This window comes from Podarcis filfolensis (genome assembly GCF_964270895.1).
Source record: "Podarcis filfolensis genome assembly, chromosome: 10".
NCBI classification, from domain to species: Eukaryota; Metazoa; Chordata; class Lepidosauria; order Squamata; family Lacertidae; genus Podarcis; species Podarcis filfolensis.
This window is the reverse complement of record NC_139612.1, coordinates 4,794,035-4,805,706: the sequence shown is the minus strand read 5'-3', so window position 1 is coordinate 4,805,706 and position 11,672 is coordinate 4,794,035. Positions and strand designations below refer to the sequence as shown.

Genomic DNA, 11,672 nt, shown 5'->3' with positions numbered 1-11,672 from the left:
AGGAAGCACAACATTATCTATCATGCTCCCGCTCTGGCATTACAGAGTTTCTGTAGGCAAATTAAAACTTACTTAACCAAACAAGCTTTTGGTGATATAGCAACATTTGCATACATTTTATTGACAAAAACTGCTTTGGTTTTCTATTAAGAGAGACCATACTATGAAATTTAACCCAACAGATAGACAAATGTGTCAGAAGACTTGCCACTTAAGACTTGGGGGGGGGGGTTAGGGGGAGAAGACAGCTGCCTCTTATCCAGAGGATGCCATCACAAACAGTAAGAATTTCTTTTATTTATCATTTTTCTATTAATCCCACTGATGTGATAGCAAGGGCATTTTTATTTCAGCATCTGCAAGGAAAAAAATTAGGACATGATCCAGTCAACATGATCCAATGGATTTCACCAGTTAATCCACTGGCTTCATTGTCTTCCACTGTGATCAACTGAACTTAACAGTGCTTAACTTTGGCAGAATTGTGTTCTTTATATATTTTGCTTCCCCACAACTTATCATGAAGCTTGTAGCACCAGTCAATCGACACCCATGAAGCATTGCCAATCACAGCTCCGTGTCAACATTTTAGATAGAGATTTGTGGCACTGTAAGCAAATTTGCCAGTGGAAAAGTTTAGAATTTCAGATTGCAGTAGGGTACAGGCAAACAAAAATTCTCAGTAAGATCGAAAGAATTGTGGAAGATTAAACTAGAAGGGAGGGAGAACATTGTGCCTGCAATGAAGTTACTCTACCCAATTTGGCTGTGTTAAATTGTGATTTGACACAAACATTTTAGCAAGTCAAAAAGGACTAGTATTTACAATATTGTGTCTACTTCTCTCTTTTTGCTTTTGCAGCTCAGACCAATGCATGTTTACTTCAAAGTAGGGATGGAGGAAGTGGGACGCGGGTGGCGCTGTGGTCTAAACCACAGAGCCTAGGGCTTGCCGATCAGAAGGTCAGTGGTTTGAATCCCCGCGACAGGGTGAGCTCCAGTTGCTCGGTCCCTGCTACTGCCAACCTAGCAGTTTGAAACACATCAAAGTGCAAGTAGAGAAATAGGTACCGCTCCGGCGGGAAGGTAAATGGTGTTTCCGTGTGCTGCTCTGGTTTGCCAGAAGCGACTTAGTCATGCTGTCTACGGACAAACGCCGGCTCCTGTGGCCTATAGAGCAGGATGAGCGTGCAACCCTAGAGTCGTCTGCAACTGGACCTAACGGTCAGGGGTACCTTTACCATTACCTTTTAGGGATGGAAGAAAAAAATTCTAGCTCACATATTTAAGCAAATCAACCTACCTTCCAGATTAATCCATAGATCACAATGGAAATATCCTTCAGATTTCTCAGTTCTCTGAGTTTTGCTAGGTCAGCTGAAAAATGCTCAAAGAGCATATTTTAGGATTATATGTGATTAGAAAGGTGTGCATTTGAGATAGATGATGTATTTAAATATGTATCTTGTTCAAATACATATTTTTGAACTTTTAATTTTTTTAAAAAAATCACATTTTTTGAGAAATGGGATAAAAGAGACTTATGAACACACACGGGGAACTGACACAAACTAGTAGCAGACTGATCCATCCATCCCTACTCAAAAGTAAGCCCAAGAGGTTGCAATGAAAGCTTACTTTCAGGAATGTATGGCATCCTTAACCAGAAAGAGAGAAACAGCAGGATGAAGGTGGCCCAGGGTGAAGAGCTAAAAGAGCCCACAGTCCTTCAGGTTCTCTTTGATGATTATATCTGTCACAGCATCAAACACAAACTTAACATTCTGCGTATCGGTGGCACAGGTCATGTGGGAGTAGATCTCCTTGTCCTCTTTTCTTAAATTCAGATCTAAGAATTGGTTCTTGATGTAATTTCCTGCATCTTCAAATGTGTTTGATCCTAGTCAGAGGAAGACAGAAGGAACTGTCAGTAAAATGCCATACTAATTAATTTGTTAGAAATAGCCCTTTCCCTTCCCTTGGCACACAATCTGTCGAGTTCAGCCTCCACTGACCTCTGCCCTCCTCCCCAAACAAAAAGTATGGCGTGCATGAAATCTTCAGTGCACATGTAACTGTCTCTACAATTCTCATTTACTGCATGCAAGGAATCCCTTTTTCATTCATATAGAAAAGTAATGAACCATGAGTAAGATTAAAAAATCATTTTCCTTTCCCAAAACTATCCCTTTGCATTCTTTTAATCGTTATTCTTACGGGAGTCATGAAAATGCACAACTGTGTCCAGAGATGGCCCACACAGCTGGACTCACCAAGCTGGACACAGCCTAGTCTTTTGGTGCTGTGGGTTAAACCACAGAGCCTAGGACTTGCCAATCAGTAGGTTGGCGGTTCGATTCCCCGCGACGGGGTGAGCTCCCGTTGCTCGGTCCCTGCTCCTGCCAACCTAGCAGTTCGAAAGCACGTCAAAGTGCAAGTAGATAAATAGGTACCGCTCCGGTAGAAAGGTAACAGTGTTTCCATCCGCTGCTCTGGTTCGCCAGAAGCGGCTTAGTCATGCTGGCCACATGACCCGGAAGCTGTCTGCCGGCTCCCTCGGCCAGTAAAGCGAGATGAGCACTGCAACCCCAGAGTCGGTCACGACTGGACCTAATGGTCAGGGGTCCCTTTACCTTTACCAAGGGCTTAAGAAAGCAGTCTCAAGAACATGTATCTTAATTCAGTGGTGGGAAATCATTTCAATCCGGGGACTATGTTCCTCATGAGCAATCTTCAGAAACCAAAGAAGTGGGGTGTGTAAGCCAGCACTGGCTCACCTGTGGCCCTCCAGATGTTGCTGGACTGCAACTCCCATCATCTCAGATTCTTGCTCCTGCTGGCTAGGGCTGATGAGAGTTCAACAACATCTGGAGGAGCACAGGTTCTAAACTTACCATCATATTCTGGAAAGCAGACACTGAGATGAACTTTCAATATTTTTTCTTGGAAGAGATCCTTCTTATTTAGGAAGAGCACAATAGAAGTGGTTGCAAAGTACTTGTGGTTACAGATGCTGTTGAACAGGTGGAGACTCTCATGCATTCGGTTCTGTAAAAGGCAGGGAAATGTGGCTATTAGGCCCCATTACCTGGTGACATGCAAAGTCCAATGTTCTTTTTTAATCAAAGAAATAGGAATTCAGTGGGTTAGGGTTATCAGAGCAGGGAATGTGAATAATGTTCTTAAGGAACCATGCAAGGTTACCCTAAATGCTTTCCACAAATTGCAACTCCCTTGCCCCCCCTGCCCCCCACATTTGCTGTTCTGACTCACCACTTCTTCATCTTCCACCAGGACCATGTCATAAGCACTTAAAGCTGCACAGAATATTATGCAAGTAACTCCTTCAAAGCAATGAATCCACTTTTTCCTCTCTGATCTTTGTCCTCCCACATCAAACATCCTAGGAAATGAAACAAAAGATAAACATGTACGTCCATTCACTGCATCTCTGACACTACTTATGTTGGGCATGTGGGTGTGTGTGTGTCAGGATTCTTTCATCACTACAAGTCTCAGAGATTTGCTGTGTGGTGTCTGCATGAGAAGTATTGTATACAGTGGTACCTCAGGTTACAGATGCTTCAGGTTACAGACGCTTCAGGTTACAGACTCCGCCAACCCAGAAATAGTACCTCGGGTTAAGAACTTTGCTTCAGGACGAGAACAGAAATCGTGCTCTGGTAGCGCGGCGGCAGCGGGAGGCCCCATTAGCTAAAGTGGTACCTCAGGTTAAGAACAGTTTCAGGTTAAGAATGGACCTCCAGAATGAATTAAGTTCTTAACCCGAGGTACCACTGTACACAGTGAGCCAAGAAATCCTTCTATCTCCAATATGGGACTCCTGATCACAAATCATCTATGTGAAGTGCTATGGAAACTCAAATGCAGTCAAACCAATCCATGCCTCTTGCATGGCAGTTTGTTGTTTCTTTGCTATTTGCTTGCCTAGATTTGTAAATAGCATGCAAAGCATTTCACAAATATTTATTTGCTTCCACCTCCAACAAGAACCACTTTTCAAATATTAGAATTGGAAATGATATGTTCTGCATGAAATCCAACATGCCTCTCACACAGCATGATGGATACAGCAGGAAAAACAGTTTGCTCCATAGAGCTTACCAGGCAAAAATCAGAGGGGATGGGAGGGAGTGGATTTGCACATGACACCAGGCTGCACAGGTGTACATGAACAGTTGCAAGTTATGGACAAGTACAGAGGTAAGACTAGGACGAAATGAGCTAGCTGCAAGGGTACGGCAGGCAGCAGGAAGCCTGCAGTTCCAATAATGGTTTGAGTTTCTCCTGACCACAGGCTTTTAAATTGTTCCCTACCACAAATAAGCTAACTGAGACTGCTCTGCATGTGAGCTGTTAATGTGCAGTATCTTAGTTCGTGAATTGCGCAGATTCCACCATGTTACATCAAATCCTACCAGCTAAATCCTCCAGCAGTTTGGAGGAAAATCACCTATCTGCATCTTGAACTGATCCACATGACTGGCCCGATGTAAAGTAATCTGCACAGCTCAACCATAATATGTAAAGCAGCTGAGAAGAGAACAGCTGGAGATTCAGAGACTTTCCGAATTCAGTAGCCCATGTGCCGCAACCCACAATTTTAATTCTATTACTATTCCCCCCCCCCTGCCAACATCATGGAAGCTGACTGTGTACAGCTGTAAAGTTTCCATAGGTGGAATAGAGAGAGAGCATTTACAAAATGAATACAGCTGGGGAAACTGCAAGATTTCCTGGTAGAACATTGGATGTGGGGAGGCTCAGATTGCTGGCTGTGACCATAGCCATACCAAAGCCTCCAACTGCCCTTTAAGCTGTTTAAAATGTCAGAAATCCAGCAGCCTGAATCAGGTAGACTGCTTTGGCCTCTAATCTCAAACCACATGCATATCTATCATACTTAGGAAGAAACACGGAAGAACAGCTGTCATACCTAAAGTGCAAATCTTTGAATGAAAACTGTGTCTCAATAATTCCTGTTGTCTTTACTCGTGAGCGAAGGACATCTTGCTCGTTTGGGACATAGCCAGGAGCTGTTATCCTCTCCAGATCATTGAGATAGCTACAGAATCAGAAAGAGAGAGAGAGAGACAAAGCACTGCAGGCTCCATCTTCCTGCAAGGTGGAAACAGGGACACTCTTGTGCATGAGGAGGTGAGGTTGGGGCAGCAACTGGAAGTCCAATGCCATGGCCTGGGGGATAAGGGTAGGCCAATACAAGCCAGCCATAAATAGGGCACAAGCAGAAAGAAGAAACCAAATCTGCATCCAACTGGATGGTTCTACATGTCAAAAGTTTTGGGGAAAGTCACGTATAGAAAATACACATTCATGCCAGGGGTATGTAATAGTGCCAGGATCCACCTTGCATCTGTGCATTAAAAAAAAATTCCAATCTGTTTCTGAGTTACTGGCCCCATCTGCACTCTCCATTTAAAACAGTGCCATGCCACTTTAAATGGTGATAGCTTCCCCCAAAGCATCCTGGGCAATGTGGTTTGTTAATGGTGCTGGGAGCTGTTAGGAGACTTCTCTTCCCCTCAGAGCTACAACTCTCAGAAAGGTTTAACAATCAGTTGCAAAGTCATGTCAAAAATATTTTTTTTACTGCTTTTTATTCTTTGTTTTTCATATCCCTTCTCACATTGCCTCCTCCTCCTCCTCATTATTATTATTTAATTTGATTCTGCAGTTTATTTACTGTGTTCAGTATTCACTGGCTTGTATCAAACCTGGTCATTCCCAAGGAGAACAGACTTCTGTCCAGGCAACAAGACTCCACCTTCCTCTCCTTCCCTCTGCCGTCCCCTGTGCACTCCCAAGTGTGGAGGGTTGGGGGATTCTCTGGAGAAGATTTTGGAAGACATGCAAAGGGCTGCAAGGGGGAGGAGCAAAGTGAAGTCCCACCATGTGAGCAGAAGTCTTCTCATGCAATTTGGATTCTATTCACAACATTGGTATTTCACCATTGGCTCGTGTTGTATGCCTTTCGGCCTGTTTGAATGTTTGCAACCGTAAAGGCCTTTGGCCATAAGCAATAAAAAATTGACCTGCAAAATAGTAGCATTAACCATAATGGAATTGGTCTCAAAGATACAGAGATACATGTATTCAGTAACACACACACACACAAACACACACACACGAGAGAGAGAGAGAGAGAGAGAGAGAGGTTATAGGTACAATTTGATTTGTGATTCCTGCACTAGGTGTCATCTTTAGCTGCCTGCCACAGGCACATACAATGTGAGGAAGATGAAGAAAGAGGAGGAGTTGTTGAAGGAAAGAAGAGTGCGGTTAATAACTGAAAACTGGGATGTTTGGAGGGTGGTTTACAAGGCTCTACTGGAGAAGAGGATAATTAATTGTGTAATTCTGTTGTGCTTATGCTAGTTTAATAGCATCATAACAATTGCTTAATACCATAAATACAGAGCCAGCACCCTGAAGGCGGAATCAATTACGTAACTTCTAAGCATATGTGAAAATTGTGAAAAGCAACAGGCATTAAACACACACACACACACACACACACACACACACACACACACACACGGTTTAGGATTACAGAAGTCAGTTGTAAACTGGCCCCTTACTAGGCAGCTGAGTCATTGAGTTGATACTCTGATGCTCTTTCAAAGCAGGCCTGAATCCCTGAATCCTTCCACAAACGTTTGATGATCCCAGCCAGTTCAGAAGACATGCTGCCATCTTCCATGGAATCTGCAATTGCCAAAAGCTGCCTTTCATCTTCCTGAAACGAGATTTCTGTGAATCAGGCTTGACCATTGGGGCTGATACTTTATTTTTTAAGTAATGAAAAATGATCTACCATATTAGGAATATGGGGAGGTGGGGAGAGGGAAGCAGGAAGCAAAAGGGCAGGGAGAAAAGTTAAACATCCGACACATTTATCAGTTTCTTCATCAGGGAATTTCAAATGCAGAAGCTCATTTTTTGCTTTTGTTATCTTTAGAGATAATAAGATATCCTTGTGCGCTATCTCTTGCTTCTGTTGGTCTTCTCAGGTTCAGAAGAGCAGCAGGGAGGATAAATAAGGGGTCACAGAAAAACAGTGGTCTATATATGGCTCTGGGCCATAGCCCACCCTGGTGCCTATCTTGGCATACATAAACTTATAAGAAGATAACAGCCCAGCTGGATTGTGCCAAAGGTCCATTTAGTTCAGAATCCTGTTCTCACAGCAGCCAATGGGAAGCCTGCAAGCTTCCCCCCACTTGTGATTCCAGGCGGCTGGTGTTCAGAGGATGCTGCCACCATCAGTGAAGTTACAGATAGGTAGCCGTGTTGGTCTGCCATAGTCAAAAAAAAAATAAAAATCCTTCCAGTAGCACCTTAAAGACCAACTAAGTTAGTTCTTGGTATGAGCTTTCGTGTGCATGCACACGAAAGCTCATACCAAGAACTAACTTAGTTGGTCTTTAAGGTGCTACTGGAAGGAATTTTTTTTTTTGTTTTGACCATCAGTGAAGGCAGTGTATAGTCGTCAGGCCTTGTAGTCACTGGTAGACCAGACCTCCATGGATTTGTCTAATTCTCTTTTAAAGCCATCCAAGCTGGCAGTCAACACAACATCTTGTCAGCCTTATTCATGACTGCTGTGAACCTCTGTTCCTCAGTTGTTTTGAAGAAAGGTCATGGCAATTACCAGGTTTGCTTAATGCCACCCTTAGCAGTTCTGCGTCTAAATCTATGAGGTCACTAAAAGTACTCTGTCACCTTGTGACTGCAAGCGACAATCCTTTCTTAGCATTTTTTCTTTTTGTACAGCTCTGACTCATTATCTGAATGGCTTATGGGCCTTTCAGATTAAACTGACAGCCATAGCCGAATGTGAATAATTGAAATTATGTTCAAAACAGTGTTCAAAAGGATAAGGAAATCTCTCACTGATGTCTTACCTCTGCTACAATAATATGAGGTCTGTTCAAGGCCACAACTTCTTCACATTTTCATTTGAAGGAGTTCGGTCATGTCTGCCCGTGTCTAACCCTAACCCTTGTATATTGCATAAGAATAAAGGTCTGCACAAGAACTATGAGATCCTTTGCTCTCATATACAGAAATATATACATATGAGAATTAAGGTTTTTTCAGAGCAATGGTCACTTGGTGACCCTGAGGCTGTTACTGTCTGGGCAGAATGTGTCAGGCAATCTTGTGAATGGGAGAATGTGCTTGAATGGCTGGATGAGGGCCAATAAACTGAAACGGACCTTATTCAACAGAATGGCAGCTGCGCTTCCCAGAGGTGAACTGAATTATGGCACTGCTGTGAAAGACCAAAAAATGAAAAGAAAAGAAAAAAGAAAAGTTTGTGCAGGAGGAGAGCAATGCTGCAATCTTCCCATGTTAGAGCATCTTGAGGTTCTGATGTGAGAATTCAAAACTGTTGTCCTGGGGTGACACTGGTTCAGAGACAAAATAATACTAGTTGAGAGAGACATTATACTCACTTTGCTTTCTGAGTTCCCATATTCAATTCCTAATGTGGACATTGCCTTGACGATAGCCAGAATGGATTGTAGCATATTGCTGTAAACCACAGATCTATACTCTCTGCATTCCTGATCTGTATAGCCATCTTTATGGATGATCCTAGAAAGCAAAGAAGGAGACAAATCTCACAATAATCTAAAATAAGAAGAGAGTGAGAGGGCAGGATTCTAAGAATGGGAACTGGGGAGAGACTGGCAGTCATAGAGATGGCTGCATAATCAGATTTGAATGTCCCATTATCTAAGGAATAGCCTTCCAGATGTTGTTGGCCTACAAATCTCACCATCTCCAACCAATGGTCATGCTGGCTGTGGCAGATGCAAGTTGTATTCGATCAACATCTGGAGGGCACCGCATTGGCTACCCCTGCTCTAAGCAATGACATCTGGCACACCTGTCACTGGGGAGGAACACGAGCCCTGCCCATGCTTAAAGTCAGCAGGACCAGGGCTTGCTTTCTGGAGGTACTCAGGGGTACCCAGTACCGGCACCTTTTTCCCTAGAAGAAAAGTGCTGAGCAGAACCACATCATCCAGCCCCAGCCCTGATACCCACTGGTGGAGGAAGAGGAGTGCAGGGGAGCGCACCTCCCCTGGCAGTGCGATCCCAGTGGGGTGCCATCGCGGCTGCCCCCCGCCTGCGCTGGGTGCCATGCTCCCACAGGTGGTGTGCCACGGCCCCAAGATGTGCACCAGCCTCACCCCCGCCTGCTCTCCGCCCCCCAGTGCCAGAGCATGAAGCTCCGCCTCTGCTGATACCTGCACACTTCCTGGCCCTGTGCCACTCCTTTAAAAAAATAATCCAAGGGAAGGATGTACTCATATGCATATTTCCATGTGCTTTAATGAGAACAAACATTACAATGTTCAGATGTGAACTAATATGCCACTGAACACATCGGAAAGTCCTGCCAGTGTAAGAAAAAGGCATATTTGTTTTTGTTGATAAATACATTGAGCAGTGAATATGACTTTCAATGGCAGGAAAATAACTGCAAAGCTTTTAGGAAAGGGTGTGGTGTGTGTGCTTATGTGTTTGTGTTTGTGTTTGTGTATGTGGCGTCTTTCCCCTCCACCCTGATACCTATTTTAGCTGTCCCTCTGTCTTTAAACTGGTATCCTTGGCTTCAGATAGAAGAGGCCAAGCACATATTGATATATTGGGTAAAACATCAGGTTAGTGAATGAGGTATAAAGGATTGCTTTTTTACATCCCCATGTACAGTATCTGTTAGGATTAGATTGTCAAGCTTGATTTGTTTGATCGCTCCCCCACCTCACACCCTTTGGCACTGTGCTTCATGTAGCGCTTTGTGCTACCCAATGTGACATGAATATTGATGCACCTACTTCATTTGTTTCACAATAGTGCTCTTCCCTGATTCTCCAGCTCCTGCAGACAAAGAACATGCACATATTGGTCACATTTAAAGTTGTTAAAAAGGAGCCAAGTGGGAAAACGAGACAAAAAAAGTAAGTGATGGAGGAAAAAAGCACATAAAAATATGCAAAAGTGGTGGGTTTGTTTGCTTGTCTTTTTTAAAATAAAAAAACACTTCTACTTGGAAAAGAGGCATTCTGTTTCACCAGCACATGTTGGTCCAACAAAGGCTTTTGTGTGTGTCCCTCAAGCAGTGCATGTGCTTTAGCCAAATGGGCAACTTGCGCTAGCCATGGTTTGGGGACATTTGTTTATGGACCAGGGTATTTAGCAAACCCTAGAGGAGTATGGGTTGCCTCTAGAAACATGCTGATTTGTAGCTACAACACATTTAGCTACTCCAAACAAAAGTACTCAGTTTATGGAAGCCACTGTGAGCATATCAAGCTCTGATAAGCATCAAATAAAAGTGTTTGATCTTACAGGGCGAATGTATGGGAAAAGTGCAGACCTGCTGGACCAGAAATCTAAGCGTCTTTATTTTACTACTCCCTAGATTTCTTCTGATATGATTGTGGGGGTGGATGTAGATAAGGATCAAACGGAAAGGCTTTCACTGCACTGTCAGACCGATTCCCCCCCCAAAAAAACCCTCACTTTAATATTAGTGATATATATATATATTTATATGTTGCAGTAGCTGAAAAGACAGCCATAAGCAGTCAAAACAGGGAATGATTGGGCAGAGAAACCATTGCAAGGGCAGTTTTATGGAGCCGAAGTATCAAAAAGCACTGCAACAATTTCTCATTTTGTTCAACCTAAATTGTCACATATTATGAGCCAGAAATCTCAGATAATCACATCTAAACATTTTCCACCATAGGCTCCCCAAGTCTTTAGACATATGTGGCAATCCAGGTTTAAGGATTTCATTTTAAGTACAGATTTCTTTCTTTAAAAAAATAAATAAATCTGACATTAATGCAAAATCTTGAGCACATTTTTATTTAGCATATGTATTAAGAGAACTCTTGACCTAACTCACAGAACTGCAGTGGAAAAGAGGAAATTCCTTCTATTCTAGTTTAGGAATGTCAGAGTAGTCCGAAAAATACCTTCCAGATATTGATGAACTTCAAGCCCCATCAGCTCCAACCACGATGGCGAAAGTTGAGGGAAGATGGGAGTTGTAGTCCAACAACATCTGGAGGGTACCATGACAGTACCTTCCAGTACTACAGTACATTGTCTCCCCTATTATTTCCTGTTTAGATGGTCTCCTTGGGAGACATCTCAAGTTTCAAAAGTCAGGATAAAGAGGTGCATCTTCAGCATTTGAGGAAAACTAGTTCCACAACTTAGGGGTTGCCACAAAGAATGCCCTTTCCCAGGTCACCCCACCCAAGTTTATAAGACAGTGGAGCTACCAGGAGGACCTCTTCTGCTGATATTAAACTGTAGGGAAGGAGATGGTCTTTCAGATATTGGGGCCTAAATGGTTTAGGGCGTTAAACACTGCCCTTAGCACCTTGACTAGGCCCAGAAATGAACTGGCAGCCATGTAATTTTTAAATTTGGAGGCAGAGGACATCTAGGGGGAATACCAGCCAATCTGGAAGTTACCAGAGAATGGAGTACAGCTGCCAAGTCATTTCTGTTCAAAAGGGACCACAGCTGGCAAACCAACCAGAGCTGGAAAAAGGCACTCCCAGTCACCAAGGCTATCCCCAAGCTAATGACCTGCT

General features: G+C 43.3%; 1 protein-coding gene across 6 annotated transcripts in view; it reads right to left on the bottom strand.

Annotated features, from left to right (window-relative positions):
• Positions 1 to 271: 271 nt before the first annotated feature.
• Positions 272 to 11,672, bottom strand: part of LOC310744216 (guanine nucleotide-binding protein G(t) subunit alpha-3) — a 56,179-nt gene continuing 44,778 nt past the window's right edge. For all 6 annotated transcript variants that reach the window (XM_083575352.1, XM_083575349.1, XM_083575351.1 and 3 more), the window contains 7 exons: positions 9,894 to 9,936; positions 8,502 to 8,643; positions 6,621 to 6,778; positions 4,958 to 5,086; positions 3,274 to 3,403; positions 2,895 to 3,048; positions 272 to 1,900 (listed from right to left, as the gene is read on the bottom strand). In XM_083575352.1, coding sequence (XP_083431478.1) covers positions 1,710 to 1,900; positions 2,895 to 3,048; positions 3,274 to 3,403; positions 4,958 to 5,086; positions 6,621 to 6,778; positions 8,502 to 8,643; positions 9,894 to 9,898 — 909 coding nt within the window. In that variant the 5' untranslated portion in view covers positions 9,899 to 9,936 and the 3' untranslated portion in view covers positions 272 to 1,709. The remainder of the gene's footprint in view (positions 1,901 to 2,894; positions 3,049 to 3,273; positions 3,404 to 4,957; positions 5,087 to 6,620; positions 6,779 to 8,501; positions 8,644 to 9,893; positions 9,937 to 11,672) is intronic.